The following is a 27,002-nucleotide window of genomic DNA, read 5'->3' as shown; positions in this document are numbered from 1 at the left end:
AATCCCGTCTCGGAGGTCTACAGACAATTCCTTGGACTTCATGGCTTGGTTTGTGCTCTGACATGCACTGTTAACTGTGGAACCTTGTATAGACAGGTGTGTGCCTTTCCAAATCATGTCCAATCAACTGAAATTACCACAGGTGGACTCCAATCAAGTTGTAGAAACATCTCAAGGATGATCAGTGGAAACAGGATGCACCTGAGCTCAATTTTGAGTGTCATGGCAAAGGCTGTGAATACTTATGTACATGTGATTTTTTTTCATTTTTTATTTTTAATATATTTGCAAAGATTTCAAACAAACTTCTTTCATGTTGTCATTATGGGGTATTGTTTGTAGAATTTTGAGGAAAATAATGAATTTAATCCATTTTGGAATAAGGCTGAAACAACAAAATGTGGAAAAAGTGAAGCGCTGTGAATACTTTCTGGATGCACTGTATTTTACTCCATCTAGTGCGGACTTGAGGTGAGGGGCGTCTAAATGACAAATGAGATGTAATAGAATAGGGTGACTGGGAGAAAGAGGTAGACATCCAGGGATCTTCAAAAAGGGCCACTGTGATGGAAAAGAGGTTAAAATAAAAGCATAGTGTGACATCCTTCAGTTCATCAAATAGTTAAAATTTCTTATTTTACCTTAAAAATGTATACCCTACTAATGGAAACTAAACCTGCTCATGATTTAATTTTGATGATATACTTTCCCATGTTAGATTATGTTTGTTATCTTTCCTAATAAAGAGAATTAAAAAAACAATTTTCAAAAAGGTAAATGTAGTACACAAATTTATTAAAAGTGTAGCCTAGTTCATCCAAACTGAAACATGTTGCTGGTACATCAAGCCAAAAATCCAAGGCACTCACATGGGGTATAGGCCTAATATTAATAATGGCAGCTATTAAAATGGGGTAATAATATTAAAAACCATACTCAAATTGTGGCTAGAAGAGCCTTAATATGTACAACAATGATTTTACTTAATTACTATTAAGTTTAAAACACATTCGTGGTCCATAAAATATAATATTTTACTGCATAATGGTTGAATGCATATAGTGAAGGTGATCTTGTCTGTATGCAGATCGTATAGCCCAGATGTTAAAGAGACACAACTGAATAATAAATAAGGGTGTCATTTCATTTAGTCAGTTCCTGGTTAGTTGTTGTACCCTAAAAATAAAATTAAAACTATTTGTAGCCATTAAAAATGTAAGGTTCATTCTGTTCTGTTTAACACATAATGTCTATGGACACAAATTTACTTCCTAACCCATATTTCACCTTAAAAAATGTATACAGATATACATGCTGTGATGCCAGGCAAAATAAAGTCCTTTCTGACTGTAGCCATGGCAACGTGCACACCTAAAACCGCAACACGAGCACCACATTAACTGGAAAAAATGAAAAATTAGTCCTCCATGTAGTCTACGTGATAAACTTGCGGTTAGCTCCTGCCACGTCCCGTGTGAAAAGATTTTTAGTCTGAAGAAAGGAATGAGTAAGAGCAGATGGCATCATGTCCATCCACCTGTCCAAATCAAATAATCAAATTGTACACTTATTTTTAGCGCTTGAATGAAAAACAAGAAATTGAGCTGAATTCCTGTTTTTCAATTTCTTATATGAACTGAAAAACTGAAAAATAAAGTTCTCAATTTTGTTAATTTCTTTCTTAATGAAAAACGAGTAAGCGTTCGGTTTATTGGTTATTCCGTTTTGAAAACAAAAACTAGAAAGATTATCCGAAGGTACCTGTTAGGTACATCGACAATCACTCAATGTGCTATTGTATGACGTTAAAGCGCAACAAAGTCATAAAAGACAAAGCACAAAAAAGCAAGCTATTTCTGCCACATGCATTTAAAAATATAACCTAAGCACAAATGCAACACTGAGCAGGATTTTCTGTTATTTTAGTAAATTACCTGTATTAACCTGAGCTGCAGATCTTCGTGCTTCTCATAAGTCCCTGCATGTTGATTTCAGACAACCAGAAGATCTGTGAAGATCTCGTTTTTGTGTATGTATCCACTTAAATTTTCCGATCGGACAGTTTTTTTCCTTTTAAACCGCTCGTAACTAACAAAGTTAAAACTCTTGTTTTAGCACAGTGGTCGATTGACGTGAGGGGTGGTGCTTTGCTGCTGCCGGGACGCATACAGGACATATTAGTGTTTATACTTCAAATGAGATGCGTTCATATGCATTTTTCACCACATTCGTACATGATTTTTGTGATATGTTCACAAAACGTTTTAGACCCTGTGTAGATCTGTATTTAGCACTGAACACATGTGATAGGATCACCAAAAACATATCTTAATACCAGGTGTAAACGGTGTAAGTGAGACTTCTCAGATCCGGATGGGATTAAAATCACAAAGTACATCTGTGAAACACAAATTTCCCAATCCTCCCGAATAGTGCTTTAGATGATGCTGCTCTTTTGGGAGAAATTCCATCGTTGGGTTTATCTGAATTTCAAACTATTTATTCAATATTGTTGGAGATGAAGATGTTGTCTTCTCACTGTGACAACTTGGGCAAAAAATGTTTACATGACTATATAGATGACTTGCTGCACTGAAACTTTTCCCACATGAAGAGCAGTGGTATGGTTTCTCTCCAGTATGAATTCTCTCATGTCTTTTCAAGTTTTCTGACTGAGTGAAACTCTTTTCACAGTGTGAGCACTTGTATGGTTTCTCTCCAGTATGAATCCTCTCATGTGTTTTCAGTTGTTGTGACTGAGTGAAACTCTTTTTACAGTGTGAGCACTTGTATGGTTTTTCTCCAGTATGAATCCTCTCATGTGTTTTCAGTTGTTGTAACAGAGTGAAACTCTTTTTACAGTGTGAGCACTTGTATGGTTTTTCTCCAGTGTGAATTCTCTTGTGTGTTTTCAGTTGTTGTGACTGAGTGAAACACTTTCCGCAGTGTGAGCACTTGTATGGTTTTTCTCCAGTATGAATTCTCTCATGTTTTTTCAGTTGTTGTGACAGAGTGAAGCTCTTTTCACAGTGTGAACAACTGTAAAGTTTTTCTCCAGTATGAATTATCTTGTGTTTTTTCAGGTTATGTGACTGAGTGAAACTCTTTCCACAGTGTGAGCACTTGTAAGGTTTCTCTCCAGTATGGATTCTCTCATGTGTTTTCAAGCTATCTGACTGAGTGAAACTCTTTCCACAGTGTGAACATTTGTAAGGGTTTTCTCCAGTATGGATCCTCTCATGTATTTTCAGTTGTTGTGAATGAGTGAAACTCTTTTCACAGTGTGAGCACTTGTAAGGTTTCTCTTCAGTATGAATTATTTGGTGCTGTTTCAAGTTGCCGGCTGTAGCAAAGATCTTCCCACATTCAAAGCACATATGAACCCCAGCACCAGTATGTATTTTCTGGTGCTCTTTAAAATAGGACAGGCGTGAAAAACTTTTTCCACAAAAAACACACTTGTAAGGTTTCTCTTTTGTGTGCGTTTTCAGGTGTGTTTTTAGGTACGGTGACAAAACAAATGTTTTACCGCACTTGTCACATTCAAATGGTCTTTCTCCTGAGTGACGGCGAAGATGATATGTGAGATGATGTGTATGTGCAAAACTTTTCCCACACTGAAGGCATGTGTAAGGCCTCTCTCCTGTATGAACTCTCATGTGTATATTAAGCTGGCTTTTATATGTGAAACTCTTTCCACATTGAGTGCAGGCGAAATTATTTTTAGCTGCTCTTCTTTGAGGCTTTTTTGGTGAGGAATTCTTCTTAGTATTTGAGTCACTCAAAGATTTTTTTCCATGTATTAAATCAAGATGTTTCTGATCCTGAAGTTCCTCCTCCACTTCATTCAGCTCTTCAGGTTCCTCTTGCACTTTCATCAGCTCTACAATGAACACAGTAAATTGAGAAAATGTATTTAAGTGGGACAAATAAAGAAATCAAATTAAACCTCAATTTAATGGCAGAACACAACAAATGTCCAGTATTTATAAGGGGTGGGAATTGCCTCATGATTCGATGCTGATTCAATATTTATTGCAGTTTTTAAAATGATTGTAATTTGATATATTAGCTGTGTTAACAAGTGGTCAACCGAAATGGGTATTTTAATGGCCAGTGCCAATACCCAGAGAGCAGGGTGGCCTGATAAGCTGATATAATAAACACATCTTAATATTATAAATAACATACAATTGCTAAAAAAAAAAAAAAAAAAGATGACTGTGATGAGGAGGGGGGCATAGTCGGGCCATAACGATGGATGACAGGCGCTGAATCAGCCCAATCAGCCAGGAAATGAGGAAGCAGGAACCGGGTTATACAACCAAAAGACATTTAATAAACAAAACACAACATAAACCTGCTTTTCATCATAAAACACACGTCGACACACACACACAGCTCCGTGTGTCTCTCTCTCTCTTGAACTGGTGTCCCCGGCTCCTCTTTATCCCTTTTTCGGCTGATTGGGCTGATTCAGCACCGGGCATCAATCATTACGGCAAGGCCATGCCCTCCTCCTCATCACAATTTTTTATTTAGCACTATATTTATTCAAATTTGCATACAATTTTCATGATATAAAAAAAGATTATGTTTTGAATGGTAGAAAGCAGTTTGTTCTACTTTTAGTAATTTTATTTTCACATTTAAAAATGTTAATATATTTGGAAGAGGACAATAACAACAGTAACAGTAATGGTATGTGCGCATTAGCAATCACATTTTCGCACAAAAGACAGAATCAAACTAATTGAACACACAGTGCACAATGAATACAACATTAACATTTACAGTAGCACACGTAAAGTGCCTCTACTTCGAAGTTGCTCTCAGGCGCTGGTGCGGATCCAGCGAGCAGCAATCTCCTGACAGCTTTCAGTTTACACGGCCCATATCGCCTGCTTATAGTGTCAAGGACTGACCAATATGCAACACACATTAGTCACAGAAACTGAGTTTGGTCCAGGCTGATCAAATACATGCTTCCGAGAAAGATACACAAGTGCTCCACCGGAAGGAAATGCTGGATTTGATCATTTTTTAGATTTGTGTTACATCATGTTACTGAGGAATTACTTCTGTCTAAATGACATACCAACATACTTACGGACAGTATGTGATAGATGTTTTATTGATATCAGCCATTATATCATCAGACAAGACAGTTAAAAGTTACAGGGAACTGTTGAAGAGAGAGAAAGAGAATGAAACACGTGAGCTAATTTTTAAACATCATGAGCTCATGCGCGTCTGTCGCGGCTCTGAAACGTGGGACTGTTTAAATGAGACGTTGTATGCCAGTCTATTATTGTAGTAACACGATGGCACGTTACAACAAAACAAACTGTGAATAAAGACTAAATAATTATAACCTCTTATCGCATAAAACTAAGTTTAAACAAGAAAGACTCAATCTATCATTATATTAGCATATTTAGCTAAACGTTTCTATTTTGAAATGAATTCAAACTATTTTCTTATCAGGGAGACTATTTAAAAATGGTTTGCCTTGTGGTGAACAATCGGACCAGATGACATTCCAGGAGCCAGTTTATGGCAGAGCCCCTCCCTAACTGTCAAGGCAAAGAAGAGTGGCTCCATTTTGATTGGATCGTGGCAGGACCAACACAAACAAATGCCAAGCACAGCCATCAGATAAGCTGCTTGGACAACTACCAGATACTTCAGAAAGGCCCCAGACCTTCCAACATGTTGGAAAATACATCTCATTGGTTCATGAGTGGTTTCTTAGCAACCTCTCAAACCCCCCATCCTACGGTTTGCTCTAAGCCCAGAGGTGAGAAGGACCATAACAATTTTTCAAGACCTCTTGAAATAGCATTAATATACCATGTGGAAAAAGCTGAAACAAAGAAGCCACAAAGACAAGTCTTTACACACAAACTTTTAGTCCTAACAGACCCCAACTGTAACATCCACTCACTCACAATTTATGTAAATTGCAGTTGTTTCATTAACATAATAGTTCACACAAATTGAACTGTTAAGGTATATATGAATGCATGCGTAATATTTTATCTTTCTATATCATATTTGATCTCTATATCTTCAGAAAAATGCCAAGAGTATTTCTGAAGAGGTTTGGAAAGGGAACAATGCATAGATAAAACTTTAAAGACACTGTTCTAACTATGTACTTTAAAATATGCAAATGTTCCACACAGAGAAGGAAGGATGGGCCACACTGTGTGTTCCACCTCTCATCTTCATACCCAACCATAACCCTCAAATTAGATGTGTTAACTAGTGGTCAACCGAAATGTTTTTTTTAAATGGCCCATGCCAATATCCAGAGAGCAGGGTGGCCTGATAAGCTGATATAATGATGATATCTCACACATCTTAATATAATAAATAACATATACATACAATTTCTAAAAAAAAAGATGCCTGTGACGAGGAGGAGGGTGTGGCCGAGCCGTAACTATGGACGCCCGGCGCTGAATCAGCCCAGTCAGCCTAGAAATGAGGAAGCAGGAACTGGGTTATACAACCAAAAGACTTTTAATAAACCAACTGAAATCTTCTCATCAGGAAGATATAAAACTATCCTCCGGATGACCACACCTTTGTTCTGAGTTCCTGGCTGTTTGAGTTTGGGAGCAATAACAGAATAATAATTAACATTCTAAATCTCTGGCCTGAGTGGTAGGAGATGTAACAGAATACAAATCATCCAACGTGCTAACCTCCATTTCACAGAGAGAGAGAGAGAGAGAGAGAGAGAGAGAGAGAGAGTGTGAGTGAGTGAGTCTTAGTGTCTATCCTAGAGACAGCAGAAGATCGACCAAGTACCAAGTCTCACTCCAAGAGACTCTGAGAGTTCGGAATCCCTATACCAAGGAGATAACTACAGTGACAAGGTTTAGCTCTGTCGAGCAAACCTTCTCTTCAAGTTCCATGCATCTGCGTGTTCCAGATGATGACTCTTGCACTGACATAAGGGCTGTATATCTGCATGTTCCAGCTTGCAAGAACCCTCTATGTGCTTCCAGGTGATCAGCATTCCTCAGCTCTTTCGTGTCAGAGGATGCTGAAATGGAATCCAGCTCCTTCCAGCAGCCATATCACCCTGTAGCTCAAGACTAGTTGCCTACTGAAGCTAAGCAGGGCTGAGCCTGGTCAGTACCTGGATGAGAGACCTCCTGGGAAAACTAAGGTTGCTGCTGGAAAAGGTATCAGGGAGTCCAGCATGGGTGCTCACCCTGCGGACTGTGTAGGTCCTAATGCCCCAGTATAGTGATGGGGACATTATACTGTAAAAAGGCGCTGTCCTTTGGATGAGACATTAAACCAAGGTCCTGACTCTCTGTGGTCGTTAAAATTCCCCAAAATTCCCCCCATTGGCCCTTCTCAATCATGGCCTCCTAATAATCCCCATCGATTAATTGGCTCTATCACTCTACTCTCTCCTCTCCACCAATAGCTGGTGTGTGGTGAGCGTACTGGCGCACTATGGCTGCCGTCGCATCATCCAGGTGGATGCTGCACACTGGTGGTGGTTGAGGAGAGTCCCCTGTTCACCATGTAAAGCGCTTTAAGTGTAGTGTCAGAAAAGCACTATAAAATGTAACATTCTTTCCCCACTGTAACGTGGCTTTGAGCCCCAGTGGAAGACGTTGCCATCACCGAACTCCATGATCGATCAAGCACTTTTACTTATTCATTTATTTTATCTTTTAGCATATTAGTACCATTTTGAAGGTTTTATTAGTTATTCTTGTTTATCTTTTTGTAAACAAAACTCATTTTATTACAACTGTGTGTTCCTTGTGTTGGTGATACAGAAGAGCTCTAAAGGGTTAGGCTGCTCTCGAATCCTTCGGATTATTCAGATGACCAACTCCCTCCAATTTATATATTTCTAATTTATTGAATGGTCCATTTGGATAATTTTTTATACTGTTAAGGTGAAACTCTTTAGCTGGTGCCCCAAAGATGGAGGGAGGGGCCATTTGATATTAATAAACACACATACAAACCTTAAGAGACAGGTGATCTAAGAGCAACATATACTTTGATGTGTTGTGTGAAGCCCAGTTCATTTCAGTTGGTGCCAGGGTAATTCTCACTACAGCCTCAAGAATAAATGATTTTATATACTGTATATAATGTTTTGAAGACAATTTCCCCCAAAACTGTATCATATTTATAATTTGCAAGATATGATTTATGTCTTATGTAACCCCAATTTACTGATAAAAAATTCATATATATTTTTATACATTATATTAACCTCAACTGTCCTGCCATTTACACGTTTTTTAACCTCAGCCGGCCTGCCATTTACCCGTGTTTTTAAGCGAAGAGTTCAGAGGAGCTGATAGGTTTTTGGTCACCCGTTTAGTCATGCTGTCAACTTTTGGGCACTGTGTAATTTTTTCACAAGCAGGAACAAAGATTTAGTCACTAAGTTAAAGATCTAATTATTGGCTGTATGTAATAACATAAGAATTCCTGAGAGAGGAGACCTTGCTACTAAAACAGTTGTGATGTGTAATATACAGTAGGTAGATTTTAGGCCTAATCTGTGAATTAAGAATGTGGATATAATCATGATAGTAGACTACCCAAACAAGACCAACTTTGATTGATACACAAAGCTCAAAAACAAAAATACCTGAACAGTACAGAAAGGAGAAATGTAACAGGTGTGCTATGAGGATGATATGAAGTAGACTGTTTTAAATAGTAATCTTCACCCTGCAGCTGAACAGCTCTGAAAATAATAATAGTCATCGTGTTTTTGCTTCTTTTCATATCAAACGCCATTATCATGTTGAATTAATGTTTACGCTTTGAAACATTACCTAATTAAATGTAGTTTATAATTTTTTTTCCAATTTGGAATACCCAAGCCCCATTGCACCCAAGTCCTTGTGGTGGCGTTGTGACATGCCTCAATCTGGGTGGCGGAGGACGAATCTCAGTTGTCTCCACATCTCAGACCGTCAACCCACGCATCTCATCACGTGGCTTGTTGAGCAAATTCCGCGGAAACACAGCGCGTGTGGAGGCACCATCCACCGCGGCATCCACGCACAACTCACCGAGAGCGAACCACATTATAGTGACCACAAGGAGGTTAACCCATGTGATTCTACCCTCCCTAAGATCTGGGCCAATTTGGTTGCTTAGGAGACCTGGCTGGAGTCCCTCGGCACGTCCTGGGATTCGAACTCGCGAACTCCAGGGGTGGTAGTCAGCGTCTTTACTCACTGAGCTACCAAGGCCCCTAAATGTACTGTACATTTTGTATATTGAGCAGCTCATGATTTCCAGCCATGTGTACAACCAGGGTTTAACAAAGTTTATTACGTTTCATTTAGCGCTTCATCTCTAAATATGAATTAATGAAAGAAAATGCCTTTTTTTTTTTTTTTTACTGTGGGAACAAAACCAGTGCTCTATCCCTTTATGAGTGCACATGCACGTTAAACAGCATCCACGCTACACAGTGAGAGATGGATTTAAATCCACCAGAAAGAAACTGTTGATTTCTTGTGTTCCAACGTGTGGATTACAAATTTTCACCAACATGTTAAAATGAAAAGAAAAAAAAAGTGGGAATTTCACACACTGTGAACACGGAAAGCGCGGGGATACGTAAAATGTTGCGCAAGATGTGCAATCCCACTCTGAAATACATAAAGTGTGGGGTTTTTCTGCTATTTCCTACACGCTAGTAATTGCTGCTGCTAAGACACTTGGAAAAGAGTGTGGACAGTTCTAAGAGAGCGCACTCGGTGTCTGCATACTTTTGTGCGCTCATGCAATTGTGCCTCACCACGTCCAGTATATTATGTGCTTGCGTATCTTTGCAAGCTAAAAAGAATCACGCTTGCTTGTCTCTGAGTACTTGGTTTGAAGACTTTGTTCGCTGTATGTATTTTTGAGCTCTCTCGCTTGTTGTCTGCTTGCACTAACATTATAAATGCATCATTGGCCCGGGCAAGTGACAGTTCTTGCAACTGGCCGAATCTCTCACACGCTGGCCCTGGGCCATCGGCAATGCTTATCAGGGACTAAAAACGAAATGTTTTTCATTTTGGTTGTTCTGAGAAAAACTGAATTTTTTTTTTTGTTCCTGTTCAAAAGTTACGCAGTCTCCTTTCCAAAAGGTAACCGGTTAGAACAAAATAAAAGAACAGTTAACAACGTTATTTTTAAAATGACAGTACTTTGTGCTAAGGGGTGGGTGAAATACCAATTGCAGTGTTGCCAGATCTCGCAAGAGAAACAAAAAAAACTGTCTGGAAAAACAAGCCCAAAATAAGCCACTTGCCTCACCAAAATAAGCAAAAATAAAAAATGTATTTGTTTCCTGGGTGGTGGATTAATCAGCATAGAAAACATAAGCAGTTAATTAACAGTTAAGTATAATTTTGTTATAGATCTGCTTCTCAGTCAAAACCCAGCAGCATCAAATCTGCATGATGCATTAATATCTAACAACAATTCAGTGAAGACCTGGAAACAACTGAGAAATGTACTTTTTACCTTTTAATATTGTTTTCCTTGTATCAGGATTAGCTGTGCATGTATATGTAGTAATTATACAGTACTGTGAAAAAGTCTTAGGTGCATAAGTTGTTTCACAAAAGCATTTGTCTTAAGATGGATATTTATATCTTCATCTTTAGTGTGTCAATAGGAAATAGAAATGTTAGACTCACAAACATTACTTTTGCAAATAGAAAAGATTAGAATAGAAGAACAGGGAGCCCTGCAACAGATGTCATGGCGCCCACTGTCCAGGTGTACCTAGGAGAATTGGTGCTGTTTTAAAGGCAAAGGTGGTCACACCAAATATTGATTTAGCTTTTTTATGTTTACTGGACTTTGTATGACATTAAGTGATAAATGAAAACTATTTATGTCATTACTTTTGAAGACATCCTCACTATGCAACATTTTTTACAAGTGCCTAAAACTTTTGCACAGTATTGTACATGGTTGTTAAAAAGGTCTTCATTCAGAGAATGCGACATAAACAACATGCAATAAATTAGGCAAATAAATGTGTGATGCAGCAATATCCATCAGGATCCAAGCATAGGTTTAATTTTTATCGCAAACATGAAGTGATGTAGTTCCAAAAATGTACTGTGATAAACCCTTTGGACTTTAGTTTCATGAAAAAATTATCGGAACAAAATGAACCGGTTACCAGCATTTAAAAATTACGTTTTCACTCCGGAACAATTGAAAATCACTTTTTTCCGGTTTTCAGTTATGATACTGCTAAAAATGTTGTCCGTTTTTGGATTTCCTTGAACCGTTTTTAATCCCTGGTCCTTATTGCCAATATCGAGCCCTGAATACCTTAAATTTAAAATGACAAATTAAGACTATTAGCAGAAACTTTACTCCAGAGTCACTGACACCGCAGAACTGTTATGACTTTGGAACAATTACACTAAAAAGATTAGGGATGCACTGACTGATCGGCTGCCCATCTAAATCGACCAATCTTAGTCATAAATCTGTGATCACCCCTGCCACCTACTGGGGAGGAGAAAGGAGAAAAATTAATAAATCATATTTGCACAACAGCCCAGGAGGTGGTGATATGCATGAAGAATGCGAATCAGCAAAAAACAAAAGAAGACCTCTCGTGAATGAGCATAGGAGGGCAGGTGTAAGTGTATTTTTATAGTAAAAAAGGAATTAAATATTGATTTGTTTCTCATCCACACCAATCATATCGCTCCTGAAGACGTAGAATTAACCACTGGAGTCTTATGGATTGCTTAGATGCTGCCTTTGTGTGATTTTTGGAGCTTCAAAGTTCTGGTCACCATTCACTTGCATTGTATGGACCTACAGAGCTGAGATATTCTTCTAAAAATATTTGTGTTCTGCAGAAGAAAGAAAGTCAAACACATCTGGGATGGGTAAATGATAAGAATTTTCATTTTTGAGTGAACTATCCCTTTAAAAGACAATTGAGCACTTCTAAAACAACTATAAAAACAACAAGGAACTTTTCAATGCAGACGTGTTGTTTGTCTTCAAAATGTAAAACAACATTAAAGGAAGAAACATACCTGAGGGAATAAAATCATCATCTTCACCACTCCATTGTTCCTCTGCTGTGTTTTCTTCTTTTATCTCCTCCTGCATCACTTCAATCTTCACTGGTGTCTGCAGCATCTGCTGTTCTCCAGCGTTACAGACAGAAGTCAGAGACTCTGTGGAGGTTTGATCACCCTGATTACTGTCACACACACTCTCCTGAGCATCAGTAGAACAGAGTAAAGTGAGCTGTGAGTCCTGTGTGTCTCTGGATCTCTGTTCAGAGAGTTTGTCCAGCAGCTGCTGTGGTGTGGACTGATCTCTGCCGCTCCACACTGAATCCTGACATTCTGTGGAGGTCCCATCAGTCACACACACTGAAGATTGACAGGAAACCTTTTCCAGCTCCTGACAAACACAACACAATCACATCTGTACCGTTCATCATCACAGAGTCACAGTCATATCACATCATTTGAAAGCTTACTTACAATCTCAACTTTAACTCGCTCAAAACAGGTGCAGGATGAATAGAGCTCTTTCTCCATCAGTTTTGTCTTCAGTGACGTCACCTCTTTCTTCAGCTGAGAGATTTCTGTGATGAAATCATCAATATCCAGCATGGACAGATCAGTTCCTACTGATTTACAGCAGATCACATCCACCTGCTCTCTCATGATGAACATCTGAACACAAAAACATCATCATTATAATGGACTGACTTTAATCTCAATAAGATTATTATATGATTATACACAAGAACAGATCTTTAAAACAAAATAACTGTTTCTAAGATGGTTTAAATATAAATGTGTGCTTTGTGTTTGGTTTACCTTTAGTGAAGACAGGAATATTACTACATATTGTAACAGGTTATATACAATATATAACTGCCTTAACTGAACTCATTTAAAATCTGCTTCTTGATTTAACGAGCTCATATATCAGAAATTAAACATGATATTCTCACATTTCTGCTTGTTTCTCCTGAAATTGAATATTTTAAAGCGTCCGTCACAAAACCGCCACATACGGCGATAATAAGATTATTTTACGATTATTAAAATGCCAAAGAGAGAAAAACAATCAAATCAAAACAAATATAAATCTCACATATGACGTAAAACACATTGAACACGTACAGGTCTGAGAGCGCAAACTGCAAGTTCTTCTTCTGAGGTTTAATGTGGCGGTTGGTAAACCAGCTCTTGGTGCATTACCGCCACCAACTGGACAGCAGTGAAGATCAAATCAAATCACTTTATTGTCACTCAACCCTATACACACGTGCAATAGTGGGTGAAAGTCTTGGGTGCAGTTCCGAGCAACATAGCAGTCATGACATATACCAATCTAACAATAAACATCAGATTTACACAACACAGTTTACATATCTAATATACACAATTACACACAACACAATATACAATATAATATACAATGTACAGTATACAATACACACAAGAATACAGAGCATACAGAATATAGAGCGTACTAACCATATGCGTCTGATCTCCCAAACTGTTTATATGACATATTTTCAAATGCTGCCACCCTGCCCAATTCGGTGAACCAATCTTGAAATGAGGGAGTGCCAGTTGACTTCCATTCTCTAAGAATGATCTGTCTGCCAATCATTACACTAGTTTGGACCCAGCTTTTTGTATATTTGTCACTTACTTTAATAAACGCCCCATCACCCAATATGCATAGTCTAAGGCAGAATGAAATCTGAGTATCTAGAGACTCAAAGATACAATTCTGGACTCTAAACCAGAATTCATGAATCTCAGCGCAGAACCACAGATCATGGGCTATGTCTCCATCCTGTAACAGATATTGCCAGCAGGTAGGGGTGTATTTTAAACCAAGCCTAAACAATCTAGAGGGAGTCCAGTAGAAACGATGCAAAATCATAAAAACTGAATAAGGCGTACTCTTGCATCCTTAGACATAGTTTTAACATTTCTTTCCCACTCCCAATCCTCCAATACCAAGTTCAAGTCTCTTTCCCATAACCTCTTAAGAGCTTTTTAGGCTCTATCACCAAGACTCTGAATCAATGAGGAATTATATACACAGATGCTTCATGACCCTTTCTTAAGGCTGTGAGCTCAATACAAAGAGTGTCTGCGGCATTAGCGGACTGTGTACTACCACCAAAAGCACTAGCATACTCCATGGTGATCATGATTTCAAGCTCAATCACACTTCCTAGTGCTTGTCGCATGTGCAGAGCACTAGATGGCGCCAGATGTGTACAGATTACATTTTGCTGCCTGTACAGGTGCATCTCAATAAATTAGAATGTCGTGGAAAAGTTCATTTATTTCAGTAATTCAGCTCAAATTGTGAAACTTGTGTATTAAATAAATTCAATGCACATAGACTGAAGTAGTTTAAGTCTTTGGTTCTTTTAATTATGATGATTTTGCTCACATTTAACAAAAACCCACCAATTCACTATCTCAAAAAATTAGAATATGGTGACATGCCAATCAGCTAATCAACTCAAAACACCTGCAAAGATTTCCTGAGCCTTCAAAATGGTCTCTCAGTTTGGTTCACTAGACTACACAATCATGGGGAAGACTGCTGATCTGACAGTTGTCCAGAAGACAATCATTGACACCCTTCACAAGGAGGGTAAGCCACAAACATTCATTGCCAAAGAAGCTGGCTGTTCACAGAGTGCTGTATCCAAGCATGTTAACAGAAAGTTGAGTGGAAGGAAAAAGTGTGGAAGAAAAAGATGCACAACCAACCGAGAGAACCACAGCCTTATGATTGTCAAGCAAAATCGATTCAAGAATTTAGGTGAACTTCACAAGGAATGGACTGAGGCTGGGGTCAAGGCATCAAGAGCCACCACACACAGACATGTCAAGGAATTTGGCTACAGTTGTCGTATTCCTCTTGTTAAGCCACTCCTGAACCACAGACAACGTCAGAGGCGTCTTACCTGGGCTAAGGAGAAGAACTGGACTGTTGCCAAGTGGTCCAAAGTCCTCTTTTCAGATGAGAGCAAGTTTTGTATTTCATTTGGAAACCAAGGTCCTAGAGTCTGGAGGAAGGGAGGAGAAGCTCATAGCCCAAGTTGCTTGAAGTTCAGTGTTACGTTTCCACAGTCTGTGATGATTTGGGGTGCAATGTCATCTGCTGGTGTTGGTCCATTGTGTTTTTTGAAAACCAAAGTCACTGCACCCGTTTACCAAGAAATTTTGGAGCACTTCATGCTTCCTTCTGCTGACCAGCTTTTTAAAGATGCTGATTTCATTTTCCAGCAGGATTTGGCACCTGCCCACACTGCCAAAAGCACCAAAAGTTGGTTAAATGACCATGGTGTTGGTGTGCTTGACTGGCCAGCAAACTCACCAGACCTGAACCCCATAGAGAATCTATGGGGTATTGTCAAGAGGAAAATGAGAAACAAGAGACCAAAAAATGCAGATGAGCTGAAGGCCACTGTCAAAGAAACTTGGGCTTCCATACCACCTCAGCAGTGCCACAAACTGATCACCTCCATGCCACGCCAAATTGAGGCAGTAATTAAAGCAAAAGGAGCCCCTACCAAGTATTGAGTGCATATACAGTAAATGAACATACTTTCCAGAAGGTCAACAATTCACTAAAAATGTTTTTTTTTATTGGTCTTATGATGTATTCTAATTTTTTGAGATAGTGAATTGGTGGGTTTTTGTTAAATGTGAGCCAAAATCATCACAATTAAAAGAACCAAAGACTTAAACTACTTCAGTCTGTGTGCATTGAATTTATTTAATACACGAGTTTCACAATTTGAGTTGAATTACTGAAATAAATGAACTTTTCCACGACATTCTAATTTATTGAGATGCACCTGTATGTGCTTTTTGGAGCTTTACAGTTTTGGTCACCATTCACTTGCATTGTGAAGAACAGAGCTGAGATATTTTTCTAAAAACTTAATTTGTGTTCTGAAGAAAAAAAGAAAGTCATACACATCTGGGATGGCATGAGATTGAGTAAATTATGAGAGAATTTTCATTTTGAGGTGAACTATCCCTTTAAATTTTTCAATCTAGTATTGTAAAGAACTCTATTTGTGAAACCTAGAAACTTGCTTAGCAACAACTTCTTCCTTGTCTGGTTTCGGCTTTTGTGCAATATTTTATAGCAGTTCAGGAAGTGATAATTGAGAGGAATTGTCCTTTAACACAACAGTGGCGTCCATTCGCCGCTGAAGATTTTCAACTAGACCATCCCTGAATTTTTGTGTTGTTTCATTGTAAACTTATTTGGTCACCCAGACTTTGCTTCGTTTTGGGTACACAACATTGTATCTGGGCATGCCTTAAAAAAAGACAACATAAATGGTAAACAGTCATTACAGACAAAAATACAAAATACATTAATAATTTGGCCATTTATATTCAGCAAATTCTTATTTTTGCTACAAATGACATTTTCACATAATGTGTTTTCACTGATACACCCAGGGTTTATAATTTTTTTTACATTATAGTTTTTTTATATTCACTTCTACACAACACTGTGTTGTTGACCACTTACCAGTGACAGTTGTGGCCTGTTCCCAGTAAATATTTTCATTATGGTCCAGGATGGCTAGTTGTGTTCAAGCAATCATTAAGGAATAGCAGAAGTGGAGGTTCTTCCGGCAGTATTCGAGTAGCATTGAATGGAAGACCTCAAGCTTGCCTAGGAAAGTGTTGATAATTAGACCGTTAATTTTCAGTCTGTTGTGTCACAATGATCACTTGCAAAGTATAACAAATTGTCTTATAGGTATTACTTAGCTGTATGCTTGAAAAGGGCCATTTGCCTCAGGTCCTTTAGGTGAGTTTTGTGCAGGACAATGTTTGATCATGTTCTGAATGCATGGGAATCTTTTTAAAGCCATCTCTTTTCCCGCTGCTCCTCAAGACTGAGGTCATCAAGGTGCCATTTGTGTTGTCTTCCATCTACCATACAACGGCGTACACCACAAATGTGGTGAAGAAGGGACTTCCACTTATCGGTTAAGTGATGATAGAATGTACCATTTAACCCTCATGCACTGTTTATCATTAAATCATGTTCCTTTTTTCTCGGTTAAAAGTGTCCGGAAACAATAAACGTGTATTTTTTTTAATTGATATGAAAGAAATGTAACAACTCTAACTTCAATCGTGTAAAAGCACTAAAGTTGTGCATTTGGGGTATTCTGACCTTATTATTTGTTATTTTATTTACTAATTTATTTACCTATATGAAAATTGAAAACCTTGAAAATTGACTTTTTTATGAATATTTTCTGAAATACTTACCCAATCCTCATAAGTTATATACCGTTTGAAAGCTTAAAATTTCAAATATCAAACTTTGCTGTCCAACAGATGAATTTCCAAGAACAAAGACTAGATGGCTTCAGAGAGCTACTTATTCATCCCTGGTTGAAGAGAAGATGATTTCTAGATTTTGTCACATTTAGATATATATTTAAACATTATCAAAGACTACTTTTGACAAAGTTTAGAATTTTGTTTGATTTGCTTGAGGTTTTGTCTGTTTTTGCAATAAGGCCACATACAAGTAATAACCTAATTTATCCCTGATAGTAACAAGATGAATATTTGTGTGTGTTCAGCATTGTAGATGTGTTATGGTCTCACCAATTCATTTTGGTGTGTGTGTGTGTGTGTGTGTGTGTTCTGCATTGTTGCTAATTTATTGATTTTTTTTTTTTTTTTGTGTGTGTGTGTTTTGCACTCCTGATGTCCGGTAGTCTCAACCCATCATGTCTGCGTATGTTTTTTCTGCATTGTAGCTGTTTTTCTGCATTTTATATAAGAAATAAAAATAAAAAATAAAAATAAAAATCTCTGATTTTAGTGTTTCCCATTCATTTCCTATTGTGGTCACTTTTGTCCGTGAACAGTACAAGTTTAACTTTTGTTTTCTATCACTCAGACTGATCGAATCAACTCCAATTTATTTGTGCGTGCGCAGATATCAAATGGACGAAAAGTCACCAAGTCTCGTACCAATCAGATAAAGGAAACCAGTTTTATTGAAAAACAAAATTGATTTTGGAGTGCATGAGGGTTAATAATTTTACACGCAATTTTTAATAATTTCAAAACATTAATATAATTTCAAGAAATGTCCGAAGACATATTTTTTTGTCTGACTGAACCTTGTTAATGCACTATATACAATATTCAGTCCTATATTTTATATAGTTGCTTTTGCTATTTCTTACATTAAACTCTATTCTAGCCTGTACTCCTCTGAACAATCCAAATACTTTCTATCACAGCATTTCTCATGTTACTGTCTCCTTAGTATGAACTGCTCTGTTGTACAACCTCATTTGTAAGCAGCTTTGGATACAAGTGCCTACGTGTTTCTTAAGCTGGTCCAAGCTTCCTCCTTGCACATCTTGTGAATCATTACGCTGGTGCCGAAACCCGGGGAGGAGGATGCGCTGTCGTGGAGTCCTCGCCGCTGCTGTCCGCCAGGAAGCGGAGGAACCACTGCCGTCCACCAAGAGGAGGAGCCGTTGCCATCTGCCAGGGGATGGAGGGGTCACTGTTGTCTGCCAGGAGCCGGAGGAGCAATTGCCATCCGCTAGGGGACGGAGGAGCGGCTGTCGTCCGACCAGGGGACGGAGGAGCGGCTGTCGTCTGCCAGGGGATAGAGGACCGGCTGTCATCCACCAGGGGACAGAGGAGCGGCTGAAGACCAGTCGACAGCGTGTCCGGGGCTGGCGATCCCGTGTCTCTCTCTCCTCTCTCTGCTTTCTTCCCCCCTTTCCTCTCCCTCATCCTGTTCCCACTCCCAGGCACATGCGGGTCGGACCCGGAGACCATCCTGATGCTCCAACGCTCCCTCCTTAGAAATGGGGGTGGGGGAGGAGAGTAGATCACAGCCCGGAGAATTCCCCGGCCTGAGTTTGGCGATGGGGGTTTGTGGAGAGCAGGGCGGGGCAGAGAGTCATCTAGGCAGAGTGAGGCTGGGAAGATAAGTGGTGAATGGTTCCACCTGTGTGCCACACTGATCTTGCATTCCAGTGAGGGCTGGTGGGAGTATTTAAGGAGAGGAGACAGCGGCAGACAGAGAGAGAGTGAGACGCACGAGGCAGTGTTTGTGTGTGTGTGTGTGTGTGCAACGTGACTGCTGGAAAGCTGTGCGTTTGGTATTGTCTTTTAAGTTGTAAAATGAATGTCTTCATGTTTGTTAAGCTGGTCCCAGCTTCCTCCTCGCCCATCTTGTGAATCGTTACATAGTGCTTTTAGACTGCCTTCCACACCATAGATCAGTGTTTCCCAACCTTCTTTCTGCCACAGCACTTTTCATGGCACACTACTATCCCACATAACCATTGTCGATAGTTTTCCTTGTCCATGTTTTCTAAATAGCGTGTTTACTCGTAATGTTTTAAATGAATTAAAAAAATGTAAATCACGTTGGTACTCTGTATTATAATGAGGTCACAGGTGGTAAGAGAGCTAATTGGGTAATGAAAAATCAAATTATAAAAGACCCACATTTCTTGTAGATGAGTTCTTGCAAATGTATTATTGCAATGCCACAGCAAATGAATTGTGTATTTATTTTGTGGAATTTTATAATTTTCCACGGCACATCTAACAATCTTTCACAATCTTACTTTTGGCATAATGGTTGGGAAACACTGCCATAGATCATGACATCCTCTTTGATAGGCTTCAGAATTATGTTGCCATTTGTGGACAGGCAATAGTCCACTGAGTAAAAGTCAGATCAAATTAAAGTATTTAGTGCAACCGTGATCAGTTTTAGGGCCTCTGCTTTTCTCCCTATATATGCTCCCCCTGGGAGACATTATCAGGAACCATGGAATTAATTTTCACCATTATGCTGACAATATCCAACTTTATATTTCTTTGAAACCTGACGAAATTTCACAATTTTCCAAATTATATGAGTGTATAAATTATATCAAAGAGTGGATAGCAAGAAATGTCATTTTACTCAATTCTGATAAAACACAAGTACTAATTATTGGAGCAAAAACCTAAAACAAATAAGATGCTAAAATATTATCTGACTCTTGATGGATGTACTGTAATGTCAACTTCTACAGCAAAAAATGCAGGTGTTATATTTGATAGCAATCTAACCTTTGAAAAACAACATTTCCAATATTTGTAGAACAGCATTCTTCCACCTCAGAAATATTGCTGTTACAACACATGCTATCTGTTTCTGATGCCGAAAAACTAAATCATGCGTTCATGACCTCAAGATTAGATTATTGTAATGCATTAATAGGTGGATATCCTGCAGATTTAATAAATACACTGCAATTGGTTCAAAATACAGCAGCGAGAGTGCTAACTAGAACCAAGAAATACGATCATATCAGCCCCATTTTATCGGCGTTACATTGCCTATCTGTTAAGTTTCGTATTAATTTTACAATTCTGTTAATTACTTGCAAAGCTTTGAATGGTCTAGCTCCAAAGTACTTAACTGACCTTTTATCACACTATAATCCATCACACTCACTACGATCGGAAAACTCCGGCCTGTTAACAATACAGAGAATATCAAAATCCACCAAAGGAGGGAGATCATTTTCGTATTTGGCTCCTAAACTACGTAATAGTCTTCTTAGCAGTGTTCGGAACTCAGACACACTCTCTCAAAGTCTAGACTAAAGACTTATTTATTCAGCCAGGCATACACCTAATTTGTCCCTCAATTCATAGTTATGCTGCTTTAGTTAGATCTGCCGGAAGCAAAAACCAAAAACACTACTCTTATTCTTTAACCCTGCTTTAAAGTGAATGGCATCTACGCTAATTTTATTCTATTTGTTTCCCTGTCTAAACCTCTGGATTATATCCCGAGGTTACCAGAGCCTGCCAGATCCATCTCCAGTCCTGCCTGATGTCCAATTCCCACTGTGTTGCTGAGTGATGATGACAAACTGCAGCATGTGCCAGCCAGACTTCACTTCAGTCTACTAAGACAGACTTCACAGAGGACAAATTGATGCAAACTCAAAGACATGGGATTCTTCAGGATCCACTGTCTGAAGCATGGGCTCAGGATTGCGTTAACCAAAACTACCTGCCATAAGCTTCCAGCCAGACTACGATGCTCCTCACTGAATGATACCTACATCAACTTTGTCAAAGGAGTGACAACACTCTTTAACTAGATAGAAAATGAATTAACCACAAACAAAAGCTTACATCTGCCAAAATCAATGGACAATGCATCTGCGTGTATTTCCTCAGTTAAATCAAGATGGCTTCAAGGACCTTAACACTTAAACCTATAGTTCATACAAAATAATTTTGTTTGTTGATCCACAACACTTAGTATACAAATTTTAACCATTAATAGTTCTAAACATTTAATTAATTCATTCAGATATTTGTAGACTTTTGAACCCATCTGGTAGAGACTATACATTTTTTTCATCTGTCCATAAGATTTATTCTAGAATAGATTTTTTTTTTTTATGTCCAAGTCCCTCATTTCTTCTGTCATTGATTGCTCAATTGGAAACATTTTAGTCTCAGATCACACCCTGGTGAGTTTAGAGGTGTTGCCACATATGGAGAAAAAGAAATCATATAGTTGGCGCTTTAATGTATCCCTTTTGCAAAATCCTGATTTCCAACAAATGTTAAAGGCTGAAATCAATGTTTATATGGAGACCAACTGGTGCACAGTATCCTCTGTGGGCGTGGCTTGGGAGGCACTTAAGGTGGTTCTTAGGGGTCGGATCATACAGTATGTCTCATTCATCAAAAAATCCAAAGCAAGAGAACTCGTGGAGTTGGAAGAGAATATTAAAAGTACCAAGACAGAACTGAAGCACCGAATGTCGTCTGATGGCCTCAGAGAATTGACCCGACTGAAATACAAATATAATACTATTTTGTCGCGGAAGGTGGAATTTTGGTTATTTAGGGCAAGACAGTCATACTTTGAGTCGGGGACAAAGCAGGGAAGCTTTTGGCTAGATATATAAAGCAGAGAGAGTCTTTTTCTACCATTCCCTCTGCTTGTGGTTACATTTTTACCTCGGCCATTGATATTAATAATGCTTTAAAAGAATTTTATCTTGATCTTTATAGTTCCACGTCTTCGTCTACTGATGAAGATATTAGAAACTTTGTGGAACCATTAGATCTCCCTGAACTGATGACTGAGCAAAAAAATTCACTTGATTCTGAGATAACATTGGAGGAGCTTGACGAGGTACAGGCAAGGCCCCGGGGCCAGATGGCTTTGCCGTGGAATTTTTTTAGATCTCATGCAACAGAACTGGCTCCACTTTTGTTAGAAGTTTATACAGAGTCATTAAAGAATGGAGGGCTTCCGCCAACCATGACACAAGCGGATCAGTCTGATTCTTAAAAAGGACAAAGATCCAAGTGAGTGTAAGAGTTACCATCCAATTTTCCTGATCCAGCTAGACATTAACATTTGGTCAAAAATTTTGTCTAACCGATTAATTTATGACATCTCTTATACATACAGGTCAGGTGGGGTTCATTCAGGGCTGCAGCTCTTCTGATAACATTAGGCATTTCATCAATATCATGTGGTCAGTGGCAAATGATCAGACTCCAGTTGCTGCCATCTCACTTGATGCCGAAAAGGCGTTTGATATGGTAGAATAGGATTATCTTTTTATGATTTTGGAAATGTACGGGTTTGGGAGTACGGTTTTTGGATGGATTAGGTTACTTTATAGACACTCGGTAGTGGCCATACAAACAAATGGATTAATTTCAGATCATTTAACTCTGGATAGGGGCACCTGGCAGGGTTGCCCTCTTTCCCAATTATTGTTCTGTCTAGCCTGGAACCATTAGCAGCCGCGATAAGAAAGGAAGATGATTTTCTTGGGTGATGGCGGGAGGTGTGGCGCATAAGCTTTAGCTTTACGCAGATTATATTTTATTATTCGTCTCCGACTCTACTATCTATGATCTATGCCTTGCCTCCACATAATTATTAATTCCTTTTCTAAGTTCTCGGGATACAGAGCTAATTGGTCTAAATCCCAAGCTTTGACTCTGACAGCATACTGCCTGGTAACGGCTTTTCAGCTGGGAACTTTTCAGTGGCCCAAACAGGGCATTAAGTATTTGGGTATTTTATTCCCAGCGAATTTGTGTGATTTAGTCAGAGTTTTGATCAGTGATTTAGTCAAACCTTTAATAAAAAGGTTTTTGAGCGATGTGGATAGATGGGCTTCACTACATTTATCTATGACTGGGAAGGTTAATGATATAAAGATGAATTGTATTCTGAAATTCAACTACCTACTCCCCATTGAAGTTCCCCTATTTTATTTTAAACAATTTGATAGTATAGCTAAATCCTTTATCTGGAATGGCAAATGTTCTCGGATGCATTTTAATAAGTTACACAGGCCAATTCACAAAGGTGGGTTGGGTTTCCCCAGGATTATGTTTTACTATTATGCTTTTGGTCGCTTCCACCTGAGAGAGCCCCTCCCTGGCTCTTTATTGAACAGGAGGTCCTTGCGCCATCTTGCATTGCAAAGTCTTTCTACCAAGCTGCCCAGAGAAGTAAAGTCACATCCCATTTTCTCGCACATACATTCAGTGTGGACAAAAGTTTCCCGCGTGTTTAATTCGGACATTTACCTGAACGTTGCCATAAGTATTTCGTTAAACCCTAAATTGTGCTTTAACAAGTCTCCTTTCTGCTGGACAGAATGGATTGAGTTGCTGCGCTGGTGACCTGTATGAAAATGTTTATACAGTGGTTTGGGATTCCGAGATCTCAATTCTTCAGGTACTTACAACTGTGCCATCTACTTTATACCACCTTTGGGTGTAGTATGCAGCCCCCTAAAGCGGCAGACACTCTTGAGATGGTGCTTGCTGCTTTTGGAAAGGGTCACGAGGCTTCTGCGTACTATTCCTGGCTAATTCAGAGTCTAGGGAACAGGGTTTTAACATCTTTTAAGAGGTTATGAGAGAGAGACTTGAATTTAGTACTGGAGGATGAGGAATGGGGTAGGATTTTTTAAAATGTCAAGTCTATGTCTAGGGATGCAAGGGTGCGCCTCATTCAATTTAAGATTCTGCATTGTTTTTATTGGACTCCCTCTAGATTGTATAGGCTTGGCTTTAAAGACACACCTACTTGCTGGCGATGCCACTTTGAGGATGGTGACGTAGCCCACATTTTTTGTTCTGTACTAAGATTCAGGAGTTTTGGTCGAGAGTTCAGAGTTATGTCTGTAAGGTCTTGAGCACTCTGGTTTTATTCTGCCCCAGACTTTGTGTTTTGGGTGATGGGGCAGGTATTAATGTAGGAGACAAACACACAAAAAACTGGGTCCTTATCAGCGTGATGATCGGCAGGAGGATGATTCTTGGGGATGGAAGTCAACTGGTGCACCCTCATTTCATGAGTGGTATGTATCTGTCCCCTGGTGGATGTATCATATGTTGATAAAGGTTGATTCCGTGTTTCCATGTGTTGTTTTCTGTTAATGTGAGTTTGGAATCAATAAAACATTTTTTAATGAAAAAACAAAACAAAAAAAAACCCCATAACTGAGCAGAGAATTTAACGCGAGTATCTTACCTGATGCAGATTCCGAGATTTGGCTCTCCTTGATTTTCTTTTCTTATTTTTTATCGGATGGCAAAAAAAATAAATAAAAAAAAATCTACATCCATACTGAAAGAGTTCATGTTGGTCAAAATAATTGGAGAAGGGTTGTAAAAATTCTATATCAGCAATCACAGATCTTCACATTCGAATGGGATTAGACATCTCAGAGGACCCTTGGGTTAGCTGAAAAACAGTATGTAATTTGCTCTAAAATGTTTACAGAGGTTTAGTGAGAAAAAACAGCACTGTAAACCCAAATAAGTTAGCAGAACTCAACAAATTTGAGGCAATCAGTAACATATTTTTTTAACCCTCTATGGCATGGTGTTGCCCTCAGGCAACAAACTACCTTTTTGGACCTCATACTGCCCCTTTAAAAAAAATTATAAAAAGAAAATATATAATATCACCTGACATGTCTGTGTTCAATGAAATGAGGGGCTGAAGTGGGTGTGGCCTTTTGTCTGTGGGTGGAGCAGTCCTTTCAGGAAGAAAAGCCACATGGGACACAGTGCCACCAACTAGTAAAATAAATATCACTTTTTAACATGTTTAAATTGAAATAACTTTATATAAAAAAATATATGCATTTGCATGAGTATGTAAAGAAGTATGTTTGATTGTTTAAAGATTTATTTTGTTTTTATTTATATACTAAAACTGTGTTTTTTGGTTTGTTGCCTCTGGGCAAAATTGTGCAGTTAGACTACTTTTGTTTGGGCAATGTCATGCTAAAGTGTGGAGATGTGCTCTTATGCATAATTAGGACCATATGGTACATTCAAGTACTCCTGGGAAGTTCGTTTTTATGAGCTCGGAAGTCGTAATTACGGCATAATGTGTGTTCAAGTGATTTTGGTCAGGAAAAATTACGTACTGTGCAATTTCATATTTCTTTATTTTTTCCCCACTTACTGACAGATACAGGAAGCTTTTTAGCACTACTGCACCAACATGAAGAGCAAAGAATGCACATTATGTGTGTAATTAATGAATTATATTTAGTATTATTCTTATGCTGCCACAGAGAATGATGGGAAATGTAGTTTGGTCACTCAAGACTATCAGCTCATAAACTGGCTAAATGAGTATTGTTGTCTGGCAAACTTTATCTCTCTTCTTCATTAATAGTACACAAAATGCGTACAAACTACATTGTACTGTCAGCATTCACAAATAAATTTATGACTGAAAATGATTTGCTTCTGCCATTGCTTCCCTCTCGTAATTACGACTTTGTGGTGGCGTTTTTCATGTGCGTTCAACTCGTAAATACAATCTTTCTGACATGACTTGAATGCACCAATAGTCCTGCTGGGGTGAAAATACAACAACAATATGGGTAGGGTGGATCTGCTTGACTCACTGTTTGCACTGTACCGGGATTGCTGCACACTTTGTAAAATCAAATTTAAGACTTGAGACCTTTTTAAGACCCGAACAAAGAAAAATGTATACCCTTTTTGCACAGCAGAACAAACAGCCATTAACACAGGTTTAACATATGTAAAAAATATTATTCAATAAAATTAATAACATCAAAACAGATACATCTCAGCATTATATTTCTCGTAGCTCAGAAGCCTTTCTCTCAATTTCCTTATTCAAGTCATCTAGCTCCTCTCTTTTCTCCTTGTAGCATCTTCTCAGTGTGTTAGACTTTGTAATCAGTTCTACCATCTTTGTCCCTGTCGTAATCTCAGCTTTTTCTGCAAAGCTGTCTGCATCTTTTTTCAAGGGTCTCACATACACTGTGGATGGTTTTTCTTTTCTTCCGTAGAACTTCAAGTTCATTTTCAGCCATTTTTCTTTTGGTGATCTGCTCATCCTTTGTCTTTTTCCTCATCTAGGTGCATTCTGTACCTGGTCTGTGCAGTTGCACAGTAGTTTAGTAACTCTTTCGTAAGAGGTACCTGGGTCACTGCACCATACACTCTCACATGGTCACAGATAAGTCTTTGGGCAACAACTGTGTCTTCATCCATGTTACATGTTTCCACCTCTTTGTTGACTGAGAACCCACGTTCAGCTGTTGCTTGGCCATGGGAGAGAATCAGCAGCTTTTTCACAAAACCCAACAGCTCAGGTGATGAGGGGCTCATGTGCTGATGCAAAAACATGTTGACTCTGGAGTTTGGTTCTGTGGGACTGAAGTCCTTGAAGTTTGCTGCTCTGGCCTCATTGAAGAGGAATGTCTAAAACTGCTGTGCAAACACATCACCTGTATTTAAAAAGGTTAAGTCAATATTGGCAGTTGCTTACACATTGGACCTTATTCTAATGCAAAATACTAACCGCATTAAAACTGTTAAGAG

General features: G+C 38.7%; 2 protein-coding genes and 1 pseudogene across 6 annotated transcripts in view; all 3 read right to left on the bottom strand.

Annotated features, from left to right (window-relative positions):
• LOC127418537 (zinc finger protein 91-like) overlaps positions 1–27,002 on the bottom strand; it is a 275,803-nt gene that overhangs the window by 99,248 nt on the left and 149,553 nt on the right. The window lies entirely within an intron of this gene.
• Positions 779–27,002, bottom strand: part of LOC127418769 (zinc finger protein 883-like) — a 121,957-nt gene continuing 95,733 nt past the window's right edge. For 2 of the 5 annotated variants that reach the window (XM_051659581.1, XM_051659582.1), the window contains exons 2-4: positions 12,534–12,728; positions 12,075–12,450; positions 779–3,883 (exon numbers count right to left, since the gene is read on the bottom strand). In XM_051659581.1, coding sequence (XP_051515541.1) covers positions 2,496–3,883; positions 12,075–12,450; positions 12,534–12,728 — 1,959 coding nt within the window. In that variant the 3' untranslated portion in view covers positions 779–2,495. The other 3 variants (XM_051659580.1, XM_051659578.1, XM_051659579.1) reach the window with 3 other exon arrangements.
• The window catches only part of LOC127418854 (zinc finger protein 271-like), a 54,644-nt pseudogene continuing 51,803 nt past the window's right edge, over positions 24,162–27,002 (bottom strand).

Source organism: Myxocyprinus asiaticus, chromosome 28, assembly GCF_019703515.2.
Source record: "Myxocyprinus asiaticus isolate MX2 ecotype Aquarium Trade chromosome 28, UBuf_Myxa_2, whole genome shotgun sequence".
NCBI lineage: Eukaryota > Metazoa > Chordata > Actinopteri > Cypriniformes > Catostomidae > Myxocyprinus > Myxocyprinus asiaticus.
Note: the sequence above shows the minus strand (reverse complement) of the source record. Positions and strands in the feature narration are given on the sequence as shown.